Here is a 27,763-nt window from a genome sequence, read left to right as displayed (position 1 = left end):
TACACCGGAGAACTTTAAAGCTCACACGTGACATCTCCCGGAAGTGACGTCGGCGAAAGCTGACAGGAAGTGAGGTAATTGGTTGTTCGGGAGGAGATTGTGATGGAGCCACGGAACGGCTGAGAAAGTGAGAGCCAGGGGGAGAGCGAAAGGCAGGATGGGAGGAGTGAGAGACGGGTATGCACACTCAAACACCGGGGGAGGGCAGGAGACCGCCCGTACTGTGAGGAGATGACAGGGGACCGGCGGCTGGTGACTGAGAGCAGAGGACAGTGAGGGGCATCTGGGGAGTCACCACAGCTAAGCTTACATGGCTTTACAGTTATATGGTTTCTAACTTTTTATCATTCAATGGTGCAAGAGAAGATAAGAAACTTTGTAAAATCCTTCTTTCTCCACTCTCTCCTAAATTCTGGAAATCTCCTGCAAGTCAATCCTGTGACTATCCAGCTGCTGAAAGACTACAACTCTCATCATGCCCTGACAACCGAAGGCGACTGCTGTATAGGCTTAGCTTGGGGAGCACTGATCCTGATGGAGCATTGGCTCAGTGAGGTCGCAGATTACAGCTGCCCATAGAGGTCTATGGAGGGGAGACGGGGCTGGAAACGTCTCCTAAAGCAATGTTCACATGTGCATCAGAGCATTCATCACAGATCCTCTAAAATGCTGGACAATATAGCCTGGCTCAGTGTTCTTTTTTTTTGTTTGTCCCGTAAAATACTGGCCACTTATGGAAACCCAATGCACCCCTTTAATGGCAATGGGGTTTATCGGGTATCATTGTTATGCAGCAGATGATTGTTTTACTCCTATGACAGATGTGAACGTAGCCTAAGTGACATGTCACCCTAGGGCTTGAATCGCAGCATAGACTGTTTAGTACTGCTCTATTATGTCCTTCATGCTGTTGCTGTGGGATCCCCTTTTTAGTATGTGTGCAGTAGATGAGACCTCATAGAGCAGTGTCTTTTAACCAGGATTCCTCCATTTGTTGCCGGAGGTACCTTGGTTAGAAAACCCTGTCATAGAGGATAGGCTCTATCCATTAGTTCAGGGACGACTTAAAATAAAATGAGGGTAACTGGTGACGGATGCTATATACAAGTTAGATAATGTCCAAAATTAGTGCTGCTACTCGTTCCTCATGTAGTCACATGACAGCCTGTCCTGAAATGATAGGTATGCTTTACGTTATTTAGCCTTTGGTGAATAAAATACCTAATTCAGATATTTATCTGAACACTTGACATTGAAAACTCGGCCAGTCTGCAGTCTAACACTTCATTTATAACAGGATCGTAGAAACCTATAAAAAAAAATATACATTTTCTGCAGCTGCAATCGTTTTAATTTTTTTATTTTAAGGCTTTTCTATACACAGTGCTGCCTTATAAGTACCAATGTTTTGGTCTCTAATATTTTTTTGTTGTATGCAAAGTAGATGAAAATTCTAGTGATGCCAGTTAAGTTTCTCATTTCTTTTTCTTGTTTTCCAGGGTCCTGCAGGCAGGTTGGCATACTGCCCTCCAACCTCACATATCATAATGTTGGAACTTGATGTACTGGAGCAGGGACCTCTTAACCTCTTGGAACCTTCTGTGAGCAGGACTGTCACACACAGGTGGCCTATAATACATGTCCCTTTCATCCATGAGCTCAAAGTTGATCCAGATACTAGTAGCCTGGATCAGGTATTGCTGCAAGTAAATGTGCAAGGGCAGCACTACTCACTTCCAGAAATCAGTGAGGACCCCACAATTCCTGCAGAGCTGGCTCCTTGTGCTAAAAAAGATACAGAAGAGCTATTAATTGTAAAATCTGCTGTGATGTTGGATACAGTGGAGAAAGCGAGCCCAATGGAGCTTTGTGATTCTGCTCAGAATATGATGTTGCAGGAATCAGTAAGTAGTAATCTTTTATCTACTTTATAAATATATGGATGTCTTGGATGGATGTTTTAGATGCCTATGTGTATATACGGCTCGCTTAGCATTAGTTTCCTTTTGTTTTTTATCTTTCTAAACTGATTAGGTTCAATGACCGTTATTCTTTCCTTATTTTAAGGGTGCATCTTCAGATTTGCAGGTCAGAGAGGACGTTTTTGAAATCACAATTGCACATGACCGTACAGATCCTCTCCATATGAAAGGTATAGGGTTCCTTGTATTTCACCCAAATTGTTATGTGGCGCTTTAAGGGTATGGTTATATGTAGCATATATGCTGTCTATTTCACACTGCAGGAAATGTGCATCGTATTTTGCTACTGACAGTGAGGTTTGCAGCAAGATTTGGAAACCTTACTGCACACACAGGGCTGCCACGGGTAGCCCTGTGTGTCGGCTCACGGGAGAATGAGCAGCGTATTTACTGATGCATAGCGGATTTTCCTAAAGGGAACTTGTCTTCATTTTCAGTTAGGTATTAAACAGGTAGAAGGCAGAAGGGGCCATCCTGGTGACTTTTCCTAGCCAGCTTTATAACTGATTTCTTTGAAATGTCTTTCAGAGTGAATCATGCATCTTTGTACAGAGGTAGCCTGTTTGTTTCATATTTAATTGCAGACAAACGTTTAAAGAGTTATTCAGATTAAAAAATTGTCACATTGTGGGGGTATGACCACTGGGCACCCCTTTGGGTTTATGTATGGAGTGGCAACTCGTGCTTTTTCTCCACCACTCCATTGATCGTCTAAAGAGCGGCCACAGATAGCAAAACTACATTTTGGCTACCTTTTGGGAGGGAATGCAGGGAATTTTGTTTAGGGATGCAATGGTACCAGTGGGCGAAGGTGTTCTGTGGTTTCAGCTTCAATTCTCCATTCAACTGTAATTGATCTGAGTAGACCTTTATTACAGTCAGGTAAATTATTAGTATTTATGCAGAAACACTATCTAGTAAATAGACATCTGTTGCTGTTTAAGCATCACTAGATTGTATTGCTGTACCATTGTGAATCCAAATCTGGCATCATTCCACATCCAAAGAAGCAGGTGTTGTAAGAATATAGTAGGAGGTTCTGTTGAACACCTTAGGGAGAAGTGGAATATGGCATTGTGATCACTGGTTTTATTTTTATATATTTTGTTTCTTGCAGATAATCATACTTTGAACGGTCCTGCCTCCAAGATGAATGATAATGGTACAGGTACGGAAGTCATGGGCAATGGGGCAGTTTTACAATCAAAACAGAGTGAGAGAGTAGGTAATCTGCCAAATGAACCACTTAGTGATGAGTCCTCAGGCCTGGAAATATCTAATTCTGTCAAAGGGTTAACAGAAACTCTCAGCTTAGCAGCCTCAAAGAGCAACACATCAGTAGATGAGTCTCCTGAAGGAGTTCTTCATGATGAATGTCACCAATGCTCAGCTCCTAACAAAAGTGATGAAGATTCTATAAAGTGCCTTGAAGTTGAAAACTTGACATGGCTTCAGAGTCCATCTACTCCAAGAACTATTGGCGTTGTTGATTTTTCAGAAGTCCCTTCAAGTTTTCAAGAAACCCTGATTAGCAAAGAGCCGCTTATTTGCTGTGTAAAAGTCTGTTTAGAAACTTGCCTTTTGGAAAGACCAGAACCAAATACAGATGATGATGATGATGATATCAATGCATCGAAAGAAAATATGCCAAGAGATATGGACTCTACTGTGATCATGGAGTCTGTTCAGCAAGAAATTGAGAACACCTCATCCGATAAACAAAATGACATCTCGGCCGCATATCTTTCTGACACCATTTCTTTAGCGGTTTCTAATGCAGGACTCCAACATATTCAGTCTGACACCTCAAAGGTTGAACATGATAGTACATCACCAGGGAACTTAAAAGATTACCTTTTTTTTAAACCAAATCTTCCACCTTGTTTTGAAAATTTGACTGGTGCCAAAGCACTTGACAATGAAGAATGTTCACTTTCTTCTAGCATAAGTGATTGTAACAGCGCATCGGATTGTGACAACAAACAAACATGTGCCAATAAAGAAAGTCTGACCCACAATTCAGATCCAAGTGCACACAATGTATTGTGTTCCACTCCAGCGATGTGTGGCAAGCCTTCATATGCAAAATCTGCAAGTACCTCTTCAGTTGAAGGCAGTGAGCCTTCTTTTATTGGATTTACCTCTCCTACTAGAGATTCAGACCTAGGTGGGAATACAGGCATTAACTGTTCTACAGTTTCCTCATCTTCTAGCTTTGACAGACAGTTAAGGATTACAGGGCCCAATGTAAATTCTCATTGCTTGTCTATGGAGACAGAAGGAAATCAGTGCACCATCCCACAGACAATGAAGTTACGTCCAGCAGAGGGAACTAAGAAACTCATCCAGTCAGAGGGGCTTTGTGACTTGGTATCAGTTGTAACAAATAATGAAAACTCATCCATTAAAATTGTTGAAGATTCTCACTGTTTGGTGGACACAGAAGACTCAAGTTTTGTGTTTGTTCATGATATCAATTGTGGTGAGACTATGCTATCTTCTCACACACAGTTAGGTTTGTTAGAAACAAATAAAGAAACCGATGACTTGAAAGTGCCTTGTCCAAGAGTAACCTTCATTTCTAATGAAACTCCATCGTATGCTCTTGTACCTTACATAGATATATGGGGTTCTCTCTCAAAGCCTGAAGTAAAATCAATGTTGTCCTTGACAGAATCCAAAAATGTTATCGATGAAACAGTTGAACGGACAAAGGACAAAGATGAATTAAATTGCAGTGTTCGAGAAGAGAAACCTGAAGCTTCTATGGAAGATTGTATGCCGCAAGCATTCAGGAGCCCACAGGAAGTTAAAGCCCCGAGTCACTCTGGTCATAAATGTGAAAATAAGCCAATTTTTGATTTTGACAGCAGACTGGATCCATTATTGGTACAAGAGGTTAAGTGTAATGTTTCAGCACAGTCCGTTCCTTGCCTTGTTGAGTGCCATAGTAAAATGCATGGCAACAGACTATTCAGTGTACCCTCCACCATCAACCAGTCAGAAGGCATTTGCCTTTTAAATTCTAGTGTTTTATGTACATCTACAATCACAGAAGAATCGCACAATGTGTCTGTATTACCTAAGATAGCTGATGTCAGACAGGCAGGTGACACACTTCAAAGTGAACAAACAAATGCGTGCTTCCTAAAAGATAACCACACTCCCCATCTGTCTCTTTTTAGTAAGCATCTTGGTAACCATTCTGCTTTATTACCCTCTCTGCCAGAAGCTTCTGTAGCTGTGACTGAGAACAAGAGACAGAAAAGCCATGGTGATATTTTTTTAGGTAACTTACAATTGCAAGTCACTAACCATGCTGAGTCATCTGTACAAATACAGAATGGTCTAAATAAATCTCTTTCATTAAAGCAAGATACAGAACTTGAGCCAGGATACATCTCCACTCTTGAAGAGTCTGTTCCAGCTTCACATCTTGCACGGTGTGTGCAGATTCCAGCAGCAGACATTATTGATACGACACAAAGTAAGAAGACAGGGGTGTTAAACAAAAAGGAAAGCCTATTTATGCTGCATACAGAGAATTTTATGCCACATGAGAGAGAGCCCACTCCAGGGAAAGCAGATGGTACAATTGCCACTAAAGTTAGACAAGTTAGGTCCCAGAGAAATGTATTAAAGGCAGAAAGTAAAATATGCAAAAAGTCACAAAATTCCCAGTTATTAAACGAGAGACAATCTGCGAATTGCTACATGGAGATGTTGAGTGGGTCTGCTGAAAACAGGAAGAAGTATAATCTGAGACCTGCACCTCAAAGCCTTAATCCTACTTCACAGGAAGCAAAGAGACCAAAGATTTCTGATGAAAAGGGTGTCAGTTGTGCCAGTTCTGGCCTGCCAAACTGTGCTGACAAGATTTTAGAAAGCCACCACCTCTCTCAGCCTAGACAAGCTTGTAAAAGAAAGGAACCTTTAATTGCCATCAGAAATGGCTCTTGTGCAGGCACCAACTTCTCTGTGAAAAGACAGCCAAGCAGAAAATGTAAGAGTTTTTATGCCCAAGAAAGCTTTCAAATAAACAGCCACACTCAGGCCTGTAAGACTTCAACAGTTTTGAAAGTCCATAACTCCCATGATATCAGTGTTGGATACAGATCTCTGCCATCCAAACAAGTAGATTTAAATTTAATTCCAAAGCCTCACTATCACAAAAGGACTAGGGCAGTTGCAGTTTTTCAAAAGCCTACACATGTACTGAAAGGCACCCAAGATCAGATGTTGCTGAACAAGTTATCCAGAATTGCTAATAGACTGACTGCTCCATCCAAAGCTTCCTGTACATTAAAAACTAAAACCTTCTCCAGCAACATGAAAGTTATTCCATTTCGTGGTGTGAAGATGCAAGCAAGGAAGCTGCTGAATGTCTTTTCATGTGTCAGTATGAGAATGAACTCCGAGCTGGGGCAACTTTGGCAAGAAAATGTGTGCCTTACGTCAAACAGAGACCGCCGTGTTTGTCAGTCTATGAATCTTTACCCTACATCTTTCCAGAAGACTTACTCAAACAGTCTAGATGATGCGTTTTCTTTAAGTACTTGTAGTGATTTACCATTCCCTGTCTCTTTTCATGTGAAAATAGATCCTACTTATTTGTCAGACTTTCTAAAATTTAACCCCCCAGATTTTATTTTAAGAAATCCTCAGCCTGCTGCTCGATCATCAGACCTTTCTGAATGGACACTGTCACTATTCCTTTCTTCTCACATGCCGGCAGACACTGGGAATGTCCACCTCCTCACACAGTGGAACCCACAATTTAAGGCTTTAGAATCGAGTTCAGAGTCCAGCCATAGGAGGAAGTCTGTCATAAAGTCTGGATGTTCAATGCATGGTCTTCACACAGTACTTGCACTTTCATCCCCTGGGTGTTACAGGTTGTGGACTAGGAGAAGAAATCTTGGTAGCCGAATTCCCACCATCCAAAAACTTTCTGTGACGCAATTTGCACAAGGACTTAAGGGATCATCACCACAATTTTCACAAAGTAAAGACAAATTTTCTTCATTAGCATTTTCTTTGGGCCGTGTTCTTTCTACTTGGAGTCAACATGGCTTATCTGCCTTCTCTTCTGCCTGTACCAACACACATCCAAACGGCAGTGTTTGGCTACCAAGCCAGAGCAGCAACATCATCAGGTAAAACCCCTGTGTATTTTACTTGTTTGGTTTTATGTTTGTTTTTCCATGTTGAATAGACATGTGCCCCTTTTTTAAACAGCTAAAACAAAACACATCTTATTAAATAGTGCTAACCTCTCTGAGGTTTATAGGCTTATTGCCATTTTCCATTTGTGTCTTCTAGCTTTTCTGAACTTCTTAAAGTTCCTTCTTTGGTCACTTCACAAAAGCCCACAAAGTAAAAACACCTCTCACATGTTGCATAAAGTTGTATTCCAGAGGAAAATACATGTTTTCAAATCAGCTGGTAACAGAAAGTTCATACAGACTTGTAAATTACTTCTATTTAAGAATCTTAATCCTTCCCGTACTTATCTGCTGCTGTATATGCCAGAGGAAGTTGTGTAGTTCTTTCCAGTCTGCCCACAGTGCTTTCTGCTACAAAGTCTGTCAATGTCAGGAAGTGTCTAGAGCAGGAACAAATCCCCATAGCAAACCACTCCTGCTCTGGACAGTTGCTGACATGGGCAGAGGTGTCAGCAGAGAGCAGTGTGGTCAAACTGGAAAGACTACACAACTTCCTCTGTAGTATACAGCAGCTAAGTAATGAAAGGGTTAAGATGTTGTTTTATACGCATTAATTTTTTTAATGTATGCGTATTGATTTAATATTGTTTCTAAGATGTCTAATCTCAGAGGTCCCGTCGCTGAGGACCCCAGCAGTCTCCGGGCCAGCAGCAGCCTCATCCGGAACACGAAAGCTTTGAGCTTCAGTGTTCGTGACTTCACGCCACGCCCCCTCCATTCATGTCTATGGGAGGGGGCGTGACAGCTAGTACATAGCCATCAGCCTTCTCCCATAGACACGAATGGAGGAGGTGTGGTGACTGTAGTCGCCAGTCATCCGGCACGGAGTGGAGTTCGCTCCATGACGGATGACCGGGGTGCTGCCCCGGAGATCGTGGGGGCCCCCCAACTCCTTCGGATAGGGGATAACAACATGGATTTTCACCGGAGTACCCCTTTTAAGGCATTATCCTAGTTAAAGGAAATCTGTGAGCTCTGTTTGCAGGTAAGAGCTGCAAACACTGTTAGCTATTGGGTATAATACCAATAAAACTGCACCTTTCCTGGAGCTAAGTTTTATTGCCAAATTTATAAAATTACTTATTTATTTCTCAGTCAAGTGTCGAGGCTGAGCAGATCTGCTGCAGTGCCACAGCCTGGCACACTTCCTTGCACACCCTCAACTCTTTACCCCTCCTTAATTGACTGACTGACCTACAGAGCACTCTACATTTGTCAAGAATGGGGCAGGGGAGCCAGGCTGTAGCGCTTAAACAACTCGTCTCCACATCCTTGACACTTGACTGAGAAATGAAAAGGTAATTTTATAAGTTTGGCAAACCATCAGCTCCAAGAAAGGTAGTTTGCTTTATACCCTAAAAGCTATACAGCAGCATTAGCAGCCAATGCATCTGACAGATTCCCTTTAAAGAGAAACTGACTGATCGATCAACTCCACTCACCTGAATATACAGGGGGTTAATATGAGTGATAACAATGGCCCTGATTAATTGTAAACCTGACCTGTTTTGTCAGGTTGTGCGCCATAATTTCTGTCTGCACCAGAATTTACGCCAGAAAATCGAAAACCCAACCAACTCTCCATTTTACTGAGAGAACCTCAAAAAGGGGCTTGACTGACAGAAAGGGGGGGTCACAGAAAAGGGGGCGTGTCTCCAACATAAAAAAAAAAAAAAAAAATCACAACATATTTACTAAGGTTCAGCATGTAGAAGAAAAGCACTGACCGGCACTTCAAACAGGCTTGTGAATCAACTGTGGATCAGGTGAATGGGGTGGGAACTTTAGATGGGACCTGCTGCCGTGCTGACATGTAGAGCAAGACAAATAAAAAAAAAAAACGTAGAAGCAAAGAATGTCGCATTCACCGGTCCAAAACTTCTCAATTGACGTTAAGTCAACGGGTGTACAGGTCACTATAGCGGGAGCGTCTCCACGGGACAGATGGTATTCGCTTGTGTGCTGAGCACACTTCGTCTGCAGAAGCTCCAGAAAAAATCGCAACATATTTACTAAGGTTTCCACAGAGAATGTAGTGGATTTGAGCTCTGGAAAATCCCACAGCTCAGAGAATGTGTTAAAACATTTTTATAAATTTAGGAAAACCTTAGTGAATACTGTGGAAAAATATATCTTGAGGGGGAAAAAAAAAACACAAACAAAACTACTCTCCACTCTTAGTAAATCAGGGCCAATATATTCCTTACCCCAATCCGTTCAGCTGTTCCAGAGATGTAGCACAATCTTACAATGTGCAAATGAACTCTTAAGTGCCCCAGGAGAGGTGCAGTTCATCTCCTTGATAAGAGGGACCCAGTGGACGGCGTCTGGGGTGCAGATAATATTTAAACCTGCCTCCAGTGCAGTAAAGAATTCACTTCCATATTACAAGATTGTGCTATATCTCAAACGGATTGAGGTAAGGAATACATCATTTTACATCATCCACACTATCCACCTGTATATTTAGGTTATTGTGGTTGATTCATCTGTCAGTTTCTCTTTAAAACCAAGGTTTCATATATCTTCATAATTACTTTCTTGCCTATCACTGTCTTGTGGCATTCTGTTTTTGCTAACACTTGGTGGTAGAATCTCTAGCATGGTGGTGGTGTCTGTATACTCCTTTTTATGTTCCTTTTTAATAATTCAGTTTTCTTTGTTTTCTGGAAAGTGTATGTAAAAGTCCAAGTCCATTGGCTTGTTTTCCTCCACTGCCTCCGAATCCTGTTCCTCAATCTAATACATACAGGTAGGTAAAAAAATACTTTTTTTTTTTTTTTTTTTTGTTATTCCTCTAAACCTCTGAATCAGTATAGCAGCTCCAGTTTTTGTTTGTTTCATTTTGCAGTTTACCTGTTGAAAACCTAAACCTTACTTTGAAACCAGTGATCTGTCAACTAGAACATCTGGGCCCTCCAGTTGGTTTGTCCTCTCCAAAACAAAATGATCCAACATCCCTTTGTCGGTTGCCTTCTTGGAACAAGAATAATGAAGAATTTTCAAGTTGGTTCTTTCAACAGAAAGATGTCTCAAAACATTCCTTAACTTCTACCATCAAAGATGAAGGCTTAAAATTGCCACTTTACCCATCCACTCTGCAAAAGAATAATCTAGAAAGTCCACTTGGTTTGTCTCCCCTGAAACATGACCAAAAACCTGTAGTTAATGTCACTTTGCAGAAAGATCGAATCCTTACAATTTGCTCATACACACAGTGTGATGTGTCCATTCAGAAAGATGCTGCTGTGCATCATTCTTGTCCTGAGATACCACCTAAGGGCCCAGCAAGTCCTTTTGAAGAAAAAGAAGAAATAATCATCCCCTGCACACACAATCTGAACAAGGACCAGGGCAATGAGGTAAGTAGTGGAGTGGGAAAAAAGGCCTCAAGGCTTCTTTTATACTACAAGTTGGACAGCTATTGGGAAGGTGCAATGTTCTAACTGACTTCTCCGCCTAACAGTCACATGTTAGCTGTTAGTTAACCGAAACTAAAGTGCCTACTGTGGTACCTCCCTGGCATGTCAGGTTAGGTTTCCACTCGTATTTTTTGGCCCAAAAAGTCACACTCAACGAATGACGTTTGTTTGTGGCAAAAAACGCTGCTCCCACACGTTAGCAGATTCGTTAGAGAATTATGAAACGCCAAACCCAATTGCATTTCTCATTCTTGGAGTTTTTTTATTTTTTGCTCATTGGTAGTTTTGTAAAATCAGAGCATGCTGAGACTATGGATTTTTATTTTATTGCATTGACTTCTTTTTGTTTTTCTTCTGCCATCTTTTTCCCCCCAGTTCTTCTGTAGAAATCCTTGAGTTACATGATGAAAGAATCACAAGTCAAAAAGAAAAAAAAAACGCTAAGACTAAAGAGCATTATTTAAAACAATGCTACAAAAACTGCATCTTGGAACAGTGTTTTGTGGCATTTTTCAGATAAAAAAAAAAGCCAAAAACAAGCCGTGTGGAAACCTAGCCTTAACCCCTTAACAACGCAAGACGTAAATGTATGTCCGAGTGAGGTGGTACTTAACGCACCAGGTCGTACATTTACATCCTATACATAACCGCAAGCATCAGAGTGATGCTCGGGTCATGCGCGGCAGATCCCGGCTGCTGATAGCAGCCAGGGACCCGCTGGTAATGGCAGACATCCGCGATCGCATGGATGTCTGCCATTAACCCCCTCAGATGCCATGATCAATTCAGATCACGGCATCTGCAGCGTTGCGGTCACTAAAATGGATGATCGGATTGCCCGCGGCGATCCGATCATCCAGAACTGCAGACGGAGGTCCCATCACCTGCCTCCGCTGTCTTCCACGGGTCTTCTGCTCTGGTCTGAGATCGAGCAGACCAGAGCAGAAGATGACCAATAACACTGATCAGTGCTATGTCCTATGCATAGCACTGAACAGAATTGGCAATCAAATAATTGCTATAAATACTCCCCTATGGGGACTATTAAAGTGTTAGAAATGTTAAAAACACCCTCCCCCAATAAAAAAAAAAAAAATTTATTGTCCCATTTTCCCTATTTCACCCCCCAAAAAAGTAAAAAAATAAATAAAAATTATATATATATATTTGGTATAGTTTGCATAAATATCCAAACTATTAAAATATAATGTTAAGAATCCCATACAGTGAAGGGCGTGAACGTGGGGGAAAAAAAGTTTCATATAAGCAAATATAGTAGCAATATAAAGTACAGATAACAGCGAAAAAAATGAGCCCTCATACTGCCGCTTATATGGAAAAATGACAAACTTAGGTCTTCAAAATAGGGGGATTTTAAACGTACTCATTTGGTTAAAATAAATAAATAAAAATCGGTAACTTTTTAAGCGCAACAGTAATAGAAAAGTATGTTATCACGGGTATCATTTTAACCATATTGACCCAAAGAATAAAGAGCACGTCATTTTTACCGTAAATTGTACGGCGTGAAAACGAAACCTTCCAAAATTTGCAAAATTGCGGTTTTCTTTTTAATTTCCCCACACAAATAATATTTTTTTTGGTTGCGCCATACATTTTATGGTAAAGTGAGTGGCATTACAAGGGACAACTGGTCGCGCAAAAATCAAGCCCTCATACTAGTCTGAGGATGAAAATATAAGAGTTATGATTTTTTTTAAGGCGAGGAGGAAAATGAGGCCCAAATGAGCTTAGTCCTTAAGGGGTTAAGGACGGACCCATTTTTTACCTTAAAGGGGTACTCTGGTGGAAAACCTATATTATTTTTTTATAAATGAACTGGTGGCAGAAAGTTAAACAGACTTGTAAATTACTTCTATTTAAAAATCTTAAACCTTCCAGTACTTATTAGCAGCTATATGCTACAGAGGAAATTCTGTTATTTTTTTAATTTCTTTTTTGTTATGTCCACAGTGCTCTCTGCTGACACCTGATGCCCCTATCAGGAACTGTCGAGCAGGAGAAAATCCCCATAGCAAACATATGCTGCTCTAGACAGTTCCTGATATGGACAGAGGTGTAAGCAAAGGTTTGCTATGGGGATTTTCTCATGCTCGACAGTTCCTGATACGGGCATCAGGTGTCAGCAGAGAGCACTGTGGACATAACAAAAAATAAATAAAAAAATAAAAGATTTTCCTCGGTAGCATACAGCTGCTAATAATTACTGGAAGGACAACTATTAAAAAATATAAGTAATTTACAAATCTTACTTTCTGGCACCAGTTGATTAAAAAATAAATAAAAATTCCACTTGAGTACCCCTTCAACGACAATGAACGTAAATGTACGTCATGGTGCTGTGGTACTTAACGCACCATGATGTACATTTGCGCTCCGCCATGACCGTGAGCCCCGGACCGGTGCATAGAGCTGCTAATAAGTCATGCGCGGAAGGTCCTGGCTGCTATCGGCAGCCAGGGACCCGCCGGTAATGGCGGACGTCCGCGATCGTGCGAATGTCCGCTATTAATCCCTCAGATGCCATGATCAATACAGATCACGGCATCTGCGGCAGTGCAGTACTTTAAATGGATGATCGGATTGCCCGCAGCGCTGCGGGGATCCGATCATTCAGCATGGCGGCCGGAGGTCCCCTCACCTGGCTCTGGCTGTTTCCCAGGGTCTTCTGCTCTGGTCTGAGATCGAGCAAACCAGAGCAGATGACCGATAATACTGATCAGTGCTATGTCCTATGCATAGCACTGAACAGTATTAGCAATCAAATGCTTGCTATAAATGGGGACTATTAAAGTGTTAAAAATGTGAAAAACCCCTCCCCCTATAAAAATTTTAATTGTCCCATTTTCCCTTTTTCACCCCCAAAAAGTGTAAAAAAAAAAAGCAAAAAATGTTTTTAAATGTGATAAATCCCCTCCCCCATTAAAAAGGTAAACGTCCCTTTTCCCATTTTACCCCCAAAAAAAGCATTAAAAAAATTATACACATATTTGGTATCGCCGCGTGTTTAATAGTATGAACTATTAAAATATATTGTTAATTATCCCCTACAGTAAACGGCATAAAGGTAAAAAAAATAAAAGTCCAAAATTGCTGCTTTTTTGTTACATTTTATTCCAAAAAAAAAATACAAAATTAATAAGTTAAACTTAAGCAAAAGTGGTACCAATAAAAACTACAGATCATGGTGATCAAGGTGGTCAAAATAGGGCCATTTCAAACATACTAATTTTGTTAAAATAGTTTGAGATTTCTTTTAAGCGGTACAATTATAGAAAAGCATATAACATGGGTATAATTTTTATCGTATTGACTCACAGAATAAAGAAAACATGTCATTTTTACCGGAAAGTGTACAGTGTGAAAACAAAACCTTCCAAACTTTGCTAAATTGTGGTCTTCTTTTCAATTTTCCCACATAAATATTTTTTTTTGTTGCGCCGTACATTTTATGGTAAAATAAGTGATGTCATTACAAAGTACAATTGGTGACTCTACAAACAAGCCCTCATATGGGTCTGTGGATGGAAATATAAGTTATGATTTTTAGAAGGCGAGAAGGAAAAAAACGAAAATGCAAAAATAAGTGGCGCATTTATGTTGACACATGAAGCATTTTTAGTGAAAAACTGGAAAATTTCTGGCCTTTTTTTTTTTTTTTTTATGTTCACTGTGCGGTAAAAGTGATGTTAAATTTATTCTGTGGGTCTGTACGATTATGGCGATACCCATTTTATATAGCTTTTTATGTTCTTTTTCCTTTTTTCTGAGCAAAAATCTTTTTTTCCCTTTTTTTTTTTTTTTTTTCTTTTTTTTTTTTATCTTGTTCCGACAGCTGTAACTTTTTTATTTTCCGTCTGACACTACTGAGTGAGAGCTGTGTTTTTGTTTTTTTCTTCATACTTTTATTTATGAACTTCTTTTTTAGTTTCACTTATTACAGGTTCTACTATGCTGCAATACATTTGTACTGCAGCACAGTATGACCTGATCAGCTGCACACAGTACAGCCTGTGCGATCCAGCATGGGGCTGGATCTCACAGGCTTCCATAGCAGGCAGACAGGAGGTAATCATCTGACCTCCTGCTCCCATAGCAACCAACGGCGATCGTGTCACGGCGCCGCCGTTGGTGAACAGAGGAAGCTCCCTCCCTCACACCGGCGATCAGTGCTGCAGATTGACCGCAGCACTGAAGCGGTTAACTGTCAGGATTGGAGCGCAGCTCTGCTCTTGACAGCTGCGGTGGGTGCTCGGCGATGTTCGATCACCGGCCCAAGCCGCCGATCACCACGCACGGCGCCGTGATCGGGAATGGACGTATATATACGTCCATTTGCAGCAAGGGGTTAAACATGGTCCACAGACAGGAAGTAGATTACACACAAAAATATAAAAAACGGTTACCCTCATGGTATTTGATCATAAACAGAAAATGGCTGCATCCCACAACTTGGTCAGATTAATGTCTGGTTTGGTCTTATATTGGTAAATATCTTTCATTGATTTAAGAAAGCTTCAGAACTTTGTATTCTGTAGCCGAGTTTTATTCTAAAGCGTGTGACTCTAGTTATAGGAAATCCGAATAATAGCTAAGACGTCACACCATTATGTGGAGAGTGAAATAAGAAGTCCATGGGAAGAACAGATTATCTCTATCAGCTCCATTGGGGGACACAGACTGTGGGTGTATGCTGCTGTCTCTGGGTGTGACACTATGGCAACAAGAAAGTCAACTCCTCCCAGCAGGATATACCCGCCTCCAGGCCCTGAGGTAATCAGTTTAAGCTTAGTGTCTGAAGGAGGTGGACATGGTCTGGAATATTCCAGACCAGGTCTTCTGATTTTATGTTTTGCTAGTATAGGGACGTGTTAGTTTTTTATTCCTTTTTCTTTTCTGTTTTCAGGTGGGGACTCAGGGACTCCGGTTCCCTGTTTCCCCATTGCGAGTAAGGGGGCACAGACATTGCGTATATGCGCTGTTCCCCCCCCCCCCCCCCCCCCCCTCGCCAACGGTAAGCGCCTGGGTTGGTACCTCATGGGTCCGGGTCCCCCTATTTTCCTGCTCGCCTCGCTCGCGCATAGCAGCCAGGTGTGATGCAGGTGATAAAAGCTGACTGCAGACTTCACTGAAGACTCCATTAGGTAAGTTCTTCTGACTGAGGTAAGTACTTTCCCCTTTTCTCCTTAGGTGCAGACTTGCAACCTCCGGAGACCCCCTGTTTTTGGTCCACCTTTTCAGGTTATGGGGCTGGCTTATACAGGGGCTGGACTTTTATTCTGGGGGAGCAGTGGCATCTTAGGGGGAATGGACTTGCAACATCTGGAGACCCTCATTTTGTGGCCCACTTTTCAGTGTCCAAAGGGCTGGCCTGTGTAAGGGGGAGCAATGGCAGAATGTATGGGTTACTTTCTTATGCACATGTGTGTGTGTGTGTGTGTGTGTGTGTGTGAGTGTGTTCTACTAGGCGGTTTACAGCCGCGGCGCCTATTATGCGGCTGACAGCCGCGGCGCTTGTACTTTCGGGTGCATGTAGCGCCGACTTGCCTTCACTTTCGGCAGCAGCCGGCTGCCCGCGGATATGTGTATCGCCCGCTCACTTCTCCGTGGGCGCATATACGGCTAACATATGCGCTCGGGGCAAGGAGCGGGTGCCATTATTGTTTCTTCCCGGTGGTCGGGGTGCTATAGCTCCGCCCACAGGGCCGCCAGAGCTTACTGGAGGGGCGAATCGCCCTTCAATCAGCGCTGTGCCTGCGATTCAGGTGGTAGGGGCCAATCAGACAGTGCCCCTGCTCCAGGAACGCCCCTCTCAGGCTATTGGCTAGCTCCTCTCTGTCCGCATAGAGCAGTGCCTCCTATCAGCAGGGACAGAGTGTTACAGTGTTGGGGTTAAAATCTTTCAGCTCTCACGCTGAATTACTGTCACAGGGGACACAAATCTGTTCCTCCCTCTAAACTGACAACTAGACTCCTAGTCTTCTATTTTGTCTGCATGACCTATTATTCCAAAAATGCCTGGTTCTGCTGAGCCCACTGGCTCTACCTGCTCCACTGCTCCCCCAGACCCCCTAGCTTCCCCGGATGTTACAGTTTCTGGTGGATTCGGCTGCCCCTCCAGACTGGGTTTCTTCCTATCCCAGTGTATGGCTGACTTGACTCAAGTTTCCCTTTCGGTGGCTGAGGCCACCCGTGACATGGTGTCTACCTTGAAGAGGTCTGCCCTGCGCCGGCCCTCTAGTGGGTCCCGCTCCTCTTTTCCACAAGCCTCACTCTCTCGCAAGTGTACTAGGGGTGCTTTTTCTGAGTCTTACATTGAGTCTTCAGGTAGACGTGGGTGTCCCCCCGTGGGTCTCGCCCCCCCCCCCCCCCCCGTGTCATCTGATCACAGACGTCGCTCCTCCAGAGGACGTTCCCAGAATCGCCGCTCTGCCTCGCCAGAGCCGCGTACCCGGTCAGGGTCGCCCCCCTCCAGGGCTGCCTCCACTCGTTCACATTCTCCTGGTGAACTGGCGGATGAGGCTTCCGAATCGGCATCTGACTCAGAGGACCGCTCGGATACAGTTGAAACGGTGAACTCATTGGTTGCGGTCATAAGAGACACCTTTCACTTAGAGGACCCAGGCTCTTCGGACGTGACTCCTGAAGTATCCTTTCATCGTGTTCAACCAGCACCTCAAGGGTTCAGCTCTCACGCTGAATTTCACATCCTTCTGGAATATGCATGGAAACATCCAGACAAGAGGTTCTAGGGAATGAAGAAAGGTTCAAGTGCGTTACCCATTCCCCCAAGGACCTTGCCTCTAAGGTGGTTTCCCCTCTCTCGGTGGATCCACCAATTTCCCGCCTCTCTAGGCTACTACACTGCCGCAAGCAGCGGCTGCCTTCAAGGACTCGACAGACAAGTAGGTGGAGTCCTTAGCGAAGTTTGCCTCTGAAGCAGCAGGCTCTTCTCTGCTTCCCACCTTCGCCTCTGCATGGGGGTTCAAGGCCCTTTCGGTGTGGTGCTCAAAACTCAGTCAGGCGGGATTCCCCCCCCAGAGGATGTATTTTGTTTTGGTTCTCCAATGCTTCTGTGCTCAGCTACCATGCAGTCAGTCCGTTGTGCTGCCTTTGCTGTAGGTCTCCTAGCGGCCCTCCGCCACTCCATGTGACTTAGGGTGCGGGATGCATCCTCCAAAAGGTCTCTTACCGAGTTTCCTTTTACTGGTACCAGTCTTTTTGACGGGCGCCTTGACGAGATTATCTCTGAGGCGACAGGGTAAGAGTTACTTGTTGCCTCAAAATAAGGCTCGCTTTTCTTCCCTGGGGAGGTCCTCTTCCTTTCGGACCTTTGGCCCCAATAAGGGGTCTGGGCAGGCGCCTTCACGGGACAAGAGGTCTCCCTCGTTCCGGGCACGTCCGTTCCGGACGTTTTGCGGCCAAATCGGGTAACCGCAATCCCACCTCCGCATGGAGTGAAGCCACCACCCGCAGGTTTTTCTCGGGTGGGAGGTCGTCTCTTACTTTTTCGAGACAGCTGGACCACACGCATTCAGGAAGTCCCGAGCTCCCCGGTCTCCTTCTCTGGCGAAGCAGTTTCGGGAGGCCCTCCAGTACCTGCCCAGGGAGTTATTGTCCCCGTTTCTCCAGGGAAATGTTTTCGGGGTTTTTTATTTCAATTTTTTTGTGGTCCCCAAGGAAGGCTGTTCTGTGCAACCGATTCTGGACCTCAAGCGTCTCACAGTCATCTTCTCCGCCACTTCCGAATGGAATCTCTCCGTTCGTAAGGGGCATCCATGGAACAAGGGGAGTTTCTTTCTTCGTTGGTCATCAAGGATGCCTACCTCCATGTTCCAATATTTCCCGGCCATCAGCGGCATTTTCAATTCATAGCCCTCCCCTTTGAACTGGCCTCGGCTCCTCGAGTCTCTACAAGAGCCTTGCGCCAGTAATAGCCCTGTTGCGGTCGAGAGGAGCCTCAATGATCCCTTTCCTGGACGACCTTCTCATCTAGGTTCCCACCAGAGTCCAGACTCTGGAGAATGTGGATCTCACTCTCTAGATCCTGAATAGTTTCGGGTGGATGGTCAACCGGGACAAGTCTGTCCTCTCTCCCGCCCAGTCTCTGATTTTTTTTGGAACTTCAATTCAACTCGGCCTCTGCCCGGACTTGCCTTCCAACGGACAAGCGTCTGACGCTCCTGTCAGGAGTCCGCACTCTTCGGACCCAGGCCCCAGTTTCCATCCGCAATTACATGGAAGTCTTGGGTCAGATGGTAGCGGCCATGGAAGCCGTACCCTTTGCCCAGTTTCATTACCATTCCCTTCAACTGGCGATTCTCTCTTGATGGGACAGATCTCCTCTGTCTCTCGATCGCAAGATTGCTCTCCCTCGTCGGATCCGTCAGTCTCGGCTTTGGTGGCTCCGCTCCCCCCTTCTTCTTCAGGGGCAATCGTTTCTTCCCCTCCACTAGCAGGTGGTGACAACGGATGCCAGTCTGTCGGGCTGGGGCAGTGTGTTCAGGGTCTGGACGGTTCAAGGCCTCTGGTCTCCCCGGGGAGCCCTTCTTCCGATAAACATGTTGGGAATGAGGGGGATTCTTCTGTCTTCTTCTTTGGGAGTCCCTGCTTCAGTTCCGCCCTGTCTGCGTCCAGTCGGACAACGCCATGGCAGTAGCGTACATAAATCGGCAAGGCGGCACTCGCTGCTCGGCAGCCATGGCCGAGGTGACAAAGGTTTTTCTTCTGGTCGGAAAACAAGGTTCCGGTCATTTGGCGATTCACATTCCGGGTGTGCTCTTCTGGGAAGCGGATTTCCTTAGCCGGTCCTCAGTCAGCCCCGGAGAGTGGTCCCTGCATCCAGAGGTCTTCGCGCAGATCTGCGACCACTGGGGCATTCCAGACGTGGACCTCTTCGCGTCGGCACAATCGGAAGATTCTTCCATTTTTGTCAATGTTCCGGGACCCCCTGGCTCTAGCCGTGGACGCCCTAGTGATTCCTTGGACGGGGTTTGCTCTGCCCTATCTGTTCCCTCGCCTTCCGCTCCTTCCCAGAGTTCTGAGGAAGCCCAAAGCGGAGGATGTTCCTGCCATACTGGTAGCTCCAGTTTGGCCCCGTAGGTCGTGGTACGCCGACGTGGTCAGGCTCCTGGACGACACTCCACTGTGCCTTCCACTTCGTTCGGACCTGCTGTCTCAGAGTCCTCTTTGCCACCCCATTTTACAGTCGCTGCATTTGATGGCGTGGCGGTTGAGACAGTGGTTTTGAGAACCCGTGGTTCTCCTCCCAAGTCATTTGCACCATGTTCAGGGCTCGCAAGCTTTCCTCGGCGAAAATTTACCACCGTACCTGGCGGTCTTATTTTTGTTGGTGGGAAGCTCAGGTTTTGTCTCCTGTTACCTTTTCTGTTCCCAGTCTTCTTGCAGTCGGGATTGGGACTGGGGTTGCCTTTCAGTTCCCTTAAGGGTCAGGTTTCGGCCTTTTCTATTCCTTTCCAGCGTCCTCTGGCTTCTAATTCTCATGTCCGGACCTTCCATCAAGGAGTGGCGCATGCTGCCCCTTCTTATCGGTCACCTTCTCCCCCTTGGGACTTGAATCTGGTTCTGGGTGTCCTCCAAGGTGAACCTTTTGAACCCCTTAGGGAGGGTGTCCCTGCGCCTCTTTTCTTGGAAAGTGGCGTTTCTTGTTACTATCACCTCCATTCGGAGGGTGTCTGAATTGGCAGCTCTCTTCTGCCGTTCTCCATTTCTGGTGATTCTCCAGGACAAGGTTGTCTTCCGACCAGATCCTTCCTTTTTGTCTAAGGTTGTTTCGGCCTTTCATCTCAATGAGGACATTGTTCTTCCGTCCTTTTGTCCCACTCCTTCTCATCCTAAGGAGCATTTACTCCACAAACTGGATGTGGTTCGGAATGTTAGGTATTACCTCTCTATCTCCTCTTGGTTTCGTCAGTGCGATTCCTTTTTCGTCCTTACGGAAGGTCGTCGTAAGGGACAATCTTCTTCCAAGGCCACCACTTTTCGGTGGATCCGGTCTGCCATTTTGGAAGCCTATCGCTGTAGGGGGAAGATTCCTCCCTTCAGGGTTGTGGCTCATTATCTACCCGCTTCTGTTGGGGCATCCTGGGCTCTCCAGAACAAAGCCTTGGCCTCGCAGATTACAAGGCGGCTACTTGGTTGTCTTTGCACACTTTCTCGAGGTTCTACCAGGTTCATACCTTCGCATTGGCTGATGCTAGTCTGGGCCGTAAACTGCTGCAGGCGGCAGTGGAACAGCCGTCTGCCTGACTGATTATCTGCCCACCCAAGGGACGGCTTTGGTACGTCCCACGGTCTGTGTCCCCCAATGGAGACGATAGAGAAAAGGAGATTTTTTAACACTTACCGTAACATCTCTTTCTCGAAGGATCCATTGGGGGACACAGCTCCCACCCTTTTGGGTTTCTCTTTGGTTCTCTGTCCGAGGGTGTGTTCAGTTATATATTTTCTTCAATTCTCGGACAATTCATGTTTTTTCCTTGACCTGTTGGTCCTCTCCTATTGCTCTAGTACTTAAACTGATTACCTCAGGGCCTGGAGGCGGGTATATCCTGCTGGGAGGAGCTGACTTTCTTGTTGCCATAGTGTCACACCTCCTAGAGACAGCAGCATACACCCACGGTCTGTGTCCTCCAATGGATCCTTCAAGAAAGAGATTTTACCATAATTGTTAAAAAATCTCCTTTTCCTCACTACCCTGTCAGAAGACGGCCTATTTCTGTGAATGGCTTAGCAGCATAATAATGGGGAATAGGATTTTTAGGTCCTTACCATGCTTTCTAAGCAGAACCACTCCACTTAGCATAAGCTGCTGTCAGAATAGTAAATTTACATGTTTACATTGAACCATCACTGCTGTTCAGCTAGAAGTTGCCTTTTCATACTGTTCTTATCTGTAGTACAGAGGACATTTAGTTATTACTTTATCTTACAGAAAGGATCTTTTGAACGGAAGCCTCAACGTGTCTCTCAAATTCGAATCAGAAAAACTATTCCCAAACCAGATCCAAATCTGACACCAATGGGTCTCCCAAAACCAAAAAGGTATGCTGTAAAATGTATTGTAAACAATGCTTTACTTTCAAAATATTAACTTGGAATTGACACATGACACAATACTTTATTCTTGGTAACTTTTTCAGGGGTTGTCCCATCAGTCAATCCCTTTTTACAAGAGCCCGCTTTGCAGTCAGCTGTGGCACAACTCTGGCTTAGCCACCTTTGGGCAGACAGTGTTTTAGTAAACATAGTAGTAGCATCATATGGCAGACATGCAAATAAAGGATTTTTTTTTTCTATAATGGTAGGGTCAGGGTCACACATGGCGTATTTGCATAGCCAACCAGCGGCAGCCCTGTGTACGCAGTAAGATTTGGAGGCGGGCTAAGTGCACTGACGTGTGTGTCTGCTTATATTAGAATATGCAAAGTATTTCCCGCTACACAGCATATACGCTATGTGTGACCCTACCTTTTTTAAAGTGATAAAAAAAAAAATAATCTATACTGACCTTTTCGATCCGGAAGTGACAGGCATGTGAACACTGCAGCCAAAAATTAGCATTTCTGGTGTTTGGCATTTGCGCTGCAGGACATACATATACATCATGGTGTGATTAACACGTTATCCACCTATTTAAAATATTTTCATTATCCGCAGGATGGTGGGTAAGTGTCTAATCCCAGACTCTCTGACCTCAGTCCTATGGCCCCCATTTTCTGAGACAAATTCTGTTGCTAATTAAAGGGGTTGTCCGCTGCCCTGCCTTCCGGAGCTCCGCTCGCAGCGTCTGGAAGTTCATTACTCCGAACGCTGTGTGCGGGCTTCCGTGTTCGAAGCCGTCCCCTCGTGACCCCTTCCCATAGACTTTCGTTGAGGGGGCGGGCGTGACGTCACGAGGGGGCGGCCTCTAACACGGACGCACACAGTGTTCGGAGGAATGAACTTCCGGACGCTGCGAGCGGAGCTCTGAAAGGCAGGGCAGCGGACAACCCCTTTAATGGCTAAGTAGTCCTCACTGCTGAGACGAATACTAAGGCTAGGTTCAGACTACGGAATCTCTGGCCAGAAAATTTCCGGAAAGTTCTCCAATAGACTGCAATGTGTTCCGCGAGTATTTCCGCCTGAAGAAAGAGCAACGGCATTCTTTTCCGTTCACAAATTCCGAAGTGTGAATTTGTGAACGGAAACCCATTCACTACACTATACATTTTAGCAAGCAGAATTTCTGCCATAAATTTCAAAGCGGAATTGCAGGTGGAAATTCCGTAGTCTGAACCTAGCCTAAGGGTTATTATAATACACAGACAGATCCTGATTTGTACAGAAAAGGTTATTTATGCCCTTTAATAATTCCATGTGGTGTTTGCCTTCTAAAAAGCTTAGTTGGATTCACTCACAGACAAAGGGGAAAAAAAACATCAACTGTCAGTGGCTTGCAGATATTAAATGGATGCAAAAAAAGAGTTCACCCGTTGTTTGATTCCTCAAAGCACAATGGGGGAGATTTATCAAAACCTGTCCAGAGGAAAAGTTGCTGAGTTACTCAGATCGCTTCTTTCATTTTTCAGATGCCTTTTCAGAAATTAAAGAAGCAAACTGGTTGCTATGGGCAACTTTTCCTCTGGACAGGTTTTAATCTCCCCAATTGTTATCAATTAACTGTCTTAATTTCCTTATTAACACATTAACATTTCATGTTCAGTCGCATAATTGTTTTTATATTGTAGAGTAAACAAGAAAGAGTTCAGTTTGGAGGATATTTACACCAACAAGAATTACAAGTCTCCACCACCAGCTCGGTAAGTAACATTTGCAATGGATATTGAGGTCAAGACTTCGTTCTTTCTTTCTCAATAAAAGTCTTATCCCGTTTTGTTGGGGGGAAAAAAAACTAAAATAATACTTCCATCCTTGTATTATTTGCCACTGGTTTATAGTGGTGGTCAATGTTTGTCTCTAGCAATGTGACCTTCTCAACATAACCGCGATACATTTATGGTGCAGCTATGATGCGAGCGCAAGAGTAGCACTTGCTACATAACAAAGCTATCAGTATCCGGGAATTTGCTGATAATGGTGGACATCTGCAGGGATGGGGGGTTTCATTAGACCACCCGTGGTGAAATTGCAAGAATCTAATGAATCAAGATGGCCACTGGGGCCTTACTTACCTGCTCCCGGCAATCTGCTGCTATCTTCTCCTTAGGTCTGCCTTCTAGCAGATCAGAGAGATAGATTGCCGATAACACTGAACAGACAGGTCAGCCATTGTCCTATCAAACAACGGGACCCCACGATCGCATTGCAGGCTCGATGTTGGGGGGAACAGGGGGAGCCCACCCCCTTTCAATCCCATAGATGCTGTGATCAGTACTGATCACGTTATCTATGGGGTTAAAGGGGTTCTCCGGTGCTTATACATCTTATCCCCTATCCAAAGGATAGGGGATAAGATGCCTGATCGCGGGAGTCCCGCAGCTGGGGACGCCCGCGATCATTCACGCGGCACCCCGTTTGTAATCAGTCCCCGGAGCGTGTTCGCTCTGGGTCTGATTACGGGCGACTACAGGGCCGGCGGCGTGTGACGTCACGCCCTGCCCCTCAATGCAAGCCGATGGGAGGAGGCATTATAGCTATCACGCCCCCTCCCGTCGGCTTGCATTGAGGGGCGGAGCGTGACGTCACGTGGAGGCGTGACGTCACACGCCACCGGCCCTGTAGTCGCCCGTAATCAGACCCGGAGCGAACACGCTCCGGGGACTGATTACAAAGGGGGTGCGGCGTGCATGATCATGGGCGTCCATAGCGGCGGGACTCCCGCGATCAGGCATCTTATCATCTATCCTTTGGATAGGGGATAAGATTTGTAAGCACCGGAGAACCCCTTTAATGATTGACAGCCGGATCCCACTGCCGATCTCCTGCAGCGAATCACGCTGTGCATGATATCACTAGGACGTATGCATAAATCCAGTTGTGATAACTTATTGGCAGTTGAGAAATATGCACCTGTCCTGCTACGAGAAGGGGTTAAAATATACTGTTTATGATCCTGTATGGTGAACGGCGTAAATGTGAAAGAACATGAAAGTCCAAAATTCCTGATGTTTGGTCATATCACATTCCAGAAAAAAAAATTTTTAGAAATAAAAAAAGTTGCATAAATGCAGAAGTGGTACCTATTTAAAAACTGCAGATCACAGCATAAAAATGAGCCCCTCCTCCCAATCCTGCAGGTAGGAGATAAGTTGTCTATGGCTGCAGTACTCAAATTTTCATTTTTTTTAAATCCATAACTTATTTTTATTTTTCCACCTACTACATACCCTTCTGAGGACTTGTTATTTGCATGACCATTTGTACTTTGTAATGACCACTTCTATTTTAACATAAAATGTACCTTTTGTAGGTAAATTCGATTAAAGCGATACCCAATTCATATACCGTAGTTTTCGTATTATTGTACTAATTTAAAAATTGACAAATTTTTTTATTCCATATGCGGGTCCATTTTTGGTGCTGTGAATTGTAGTTTTTATTGGTAGCATTTTTGTTTTGATGGGACTTTTAGATCGCTGTTTATTATTATTATTTTTTCTGATATGTAATGTGATTTAAAAATCAGTATTTTTGGTGTTTGGTATTTTTTTACGTTTACTCAGTTTAGGGTGCGGGATCATAAATATATTTTAATAGTTTTGGACACTTGCGCACGTGGCGATACCAAATATGTTACATTTTATATAATTTTAGTTACTTTTTTTTTTTACACTTTTTAAGACCCCATAGGGGACTTCTATATACAATCATTAGATGAGCATTACTGTATAATGCTATGCCTAGAAGCCAGGCTACATCAGTGAATCTGAGGCAGATAAGGGGACCCTACGCTGCCATTTTGCTCCAGCATTATCGGCCTAAAAAGATGAATAGGTTTAGTGATGAAACTCCCCACCCAAAGCCAGAGGCTTCATGGGAAATGAAGGCTGCATTACACAACCCACATCATTGTGCATTTGTAAACCAAAATGGAGCCTATCCCATGCGCAACACATCAGCAAAAAGATTATGAAAATGCAAACTCTGTTATTCTCTAATAATTGCCTATGCTGCACTATAGAAGAGAAAAAGTCCCAGAATGCTTCTTTAAGTTTAAACTATTGCCATTTGACTTAAGGTTAGTGTTTTCCTGTTGGATTCTGTTGTTTGTGTATGCATTGATCTGTGCCGTGGTTTGTTTCCTGTGCATTATAGCATTATTCATACTGAGTACTGACTCACGGATATACAGTGGTCCCTCAAGTTACAATATTAATTGGTTCTGGGACGACCATTGTATGTTGAAACCATTGTATGTTGAGACCATAACTCTATGGAAAACTGGTAATTGGTTCTAAAGGCACCAAAATGTCATCCAAAAATAGGAAAAAGTGAGAATTAAAGAAAAATAAGTAGATGACTAATACAGATAAAGCAAGTCCTTACATGTAAAAGTAAGAAAGATCTGCTGGGAGCTGTAAATCACTGTCTATTTCAGTGTTTCCCAAGCATGGAGCCTCCAGCTGTTGCAAAACTACAACTCCCAGCATGCTGGGAGTTGTAGTTTTGCAACAGCTGGGGGCACCCTGCTTGGGAAACACTGGTCTATGTAGAGGACAGGAACTTCTTCAGGGTCCTGTATAGTACGCAGTGTCCTAAAAAAGTAACATGGAGTCTCCCTCACCTGGTGTCCAGAGGAGCAGGTAACCTTGGTACAGGTGAAGTGTACATAACATGTAATTCCTTCCTGTACTGTAGGGGGGGCTACCAGACATCAGTCAGTGCATAAACTTCAGTAATACAGGGGTTTTACCAGTGAATGTCCATTCTGATTGGGCAGTTCTTCCGGCCATTGACACGTTTCACAGATATGGACTGTCTGTAGCATTGTATGTTGAGTCTGGTTTCAACTTACAATGGTCCAGAAAAGACCATTGTATGTTGAAACTATTGTATGTTGAGGGCATTGATCACTGTATCCCTTTTTGACTTTTTTTTATTTGTTTTTTTTTTTGTACAGAAGCCTTGAAACAATATTTGAAGAGCCCAAAGAAAAGAACGGGATCTTAATTTCTGTCTCCCAGCAAAAGAGGAAACGTATCCTGGAGTTTAGAGACTGCACAGTTCCGAGAGTCAAGCGACCAAAAGGCAAAGCGCGAGTAATGACCAGCTGCAAGCGAGGGAGGAAAGCTGCCATGGAGGGGGTACAGCTCGATGCTCTTCTGATACAGAAACTCATGGACCTAGAAAACTGTCTGTTAGCGGAGGAAGCCATGGAAAGGGGTTCAGCAGCTTCTGAAATGCCAAGCTGATACAGACTGATAACTTGGCACAGGTTCATCTATCCTTTTATAAATGTTTAATCTGTCCAGTTAAATTAAGAATCTTAATGACACAAACATTTTGAACAGGTTTTTGTTGGATTTTCCTATTTCTGCCACTGGAAGAGTGAAAACGTTCTTAGTCCTAAAATATTCTGGTCTGTTTTTATTACAACCGTACCAAAGGAGCACACGACGCAGAGATCAGAGCTTTGGCATCAGGAAATGCGCTTTAAGTTAAGGGACGTGGCTGTACACTTGGGCGTAGTCTATAATCACTTTTTTTTTTTTTTTGGAAGATGGTCCTTAATAAACCATCCAAACTCTGCACTGGAAAGTGAAGAATAGCATTAATGCACTTAAATGATATTGTCTATATTTATAAATATATATTCATAGTTTTAATGCAAAAGAAAGCAGATTTTAGTATTCTTAAGTTCTAATCAGGTTGATAAGCTGTCGCTTGATGCAGGTTTGTGCCTCCCTCTATTTAATAAACTGTACATATGGTGCAGTGGTTGGTTGGTTTGTTTGTTTGTTTGTTTTTTGGCATGAAGTGCACGTTTTGGTTATAGTCCATGATTCCTTTAGGCTGGAATTACACATGCAGTTTTTGATGTAGGGTTTTTTTTTTTTGTTTGCTTTTTAAGCAAAACCCAGAAGCTTAATCAAAAGAAAGGGTTAGGTGTATGAAGGAAAGACTCATTTGTTATGTAACCTTTTCTGTGTTT

At 43.9% G+C, this 27,763-nt stretch overlaps 2 protein-coding genes across 4 annotated transcripts in view; one reads left to right on the top strand and one right to left on the bottom strand.

Moving 5' to 3' along the window:
* The window catches only part of DEPDC5 (DEP domain containing 5, GATOR1 subcomplex subunit), a 94,868-nt gene extending 94,817 nt beyond the window's left edge, over positions 1–51 (bottom strand). The window contains exon 1 of the mRNA XM_056530706.1: positions 6–51. The gene's annotated coding sequence lies outside the window, so the exon portion shown is untranslated. The remainder of the gene's footprint in view (positions 1–5) is intronic.
* Positions 43–27,687, top strand: PRR14L (proline rich 14 like). Of its 3 annotated transcripts, none has more exons than XM_056530675.1 (9): positions 43–177; positions 1,500–1,904; positions 2,068–2,152; positions 3,100–7,138; positions 9,882–9,959; positions 10,059–10,569; positions 21,605–21,714; positions 23,400–23,471; positions 26,732–27,687. In XM_056530675.1, exons 2-9 carry the CDS (start codon positions 1,548–1,550, stop codon positions 27,021–27,023), a joined length of 5,544 nt encoding a protein of 1,847 aa, XP_056386650.1. In that variant the 5' UTR covers positions 43–177; positions 1,500–1,547; the 3' UTR covers positions 27,024–27,687. The 3 variants fall into 3 exon arrangements, with proteins under 3 accessions (XP_056386650.1, XP_056386660.1, XP_056386666.1); XM_056530685.1 differs by having other exon boundaries at positions 74–127; XM_056530691.1 differs by lacking the exon at positions 43–177 and adding an exon at positions 218–1,182.
* The last annotated feature ends 76 nt before the right edge of the window (positions 27,688–27,763 follow it).

The sequence above is a fragment of the Hyla sarda genome, chromosome 1 (genome assembly GCF_029499605.1).
Source record: "Hyla sarda isolate aHylSar1 chromosome 1, aHylSar1.hap1, whole genome shotgun sequence".
Lineage (NCBI taxonomy): Eukaryota > Metazoa > Chordata > Amphibia > Anura > Hylidae > Hyla > Hyla sarda.
The sequence above is the reverse complement of the archived record's forward strand: the minus strand, read 5'-3'. Positions and strand labels throughout refer to the sequence as shown.

Excerpts from the sequence above, each read along its gene's own strand:
- PRR14L (XM_056530675.1), top strand. The coding sequence starts at position 1,548 with ATGTTGGAACTTGATGTACTGGAGCAGGGACCTCTTAACCTCTTGGAA. Across the intron at positions 9,960-10,058 it reads CCTCAATCTAATACATACAG|TTTACCTGTTGAAAACCTAA; the intron begins GTAGGTAAAAAA and ends TTCATTTTGCAG. Across the intron at positions 23,472-26,731 it reads AAGTCTCCACCACCAGCTCG|AAGCCTTGAAACAATATTTG; the intron begins GTAAGTAACATT and ends TTTTTTGTACAG.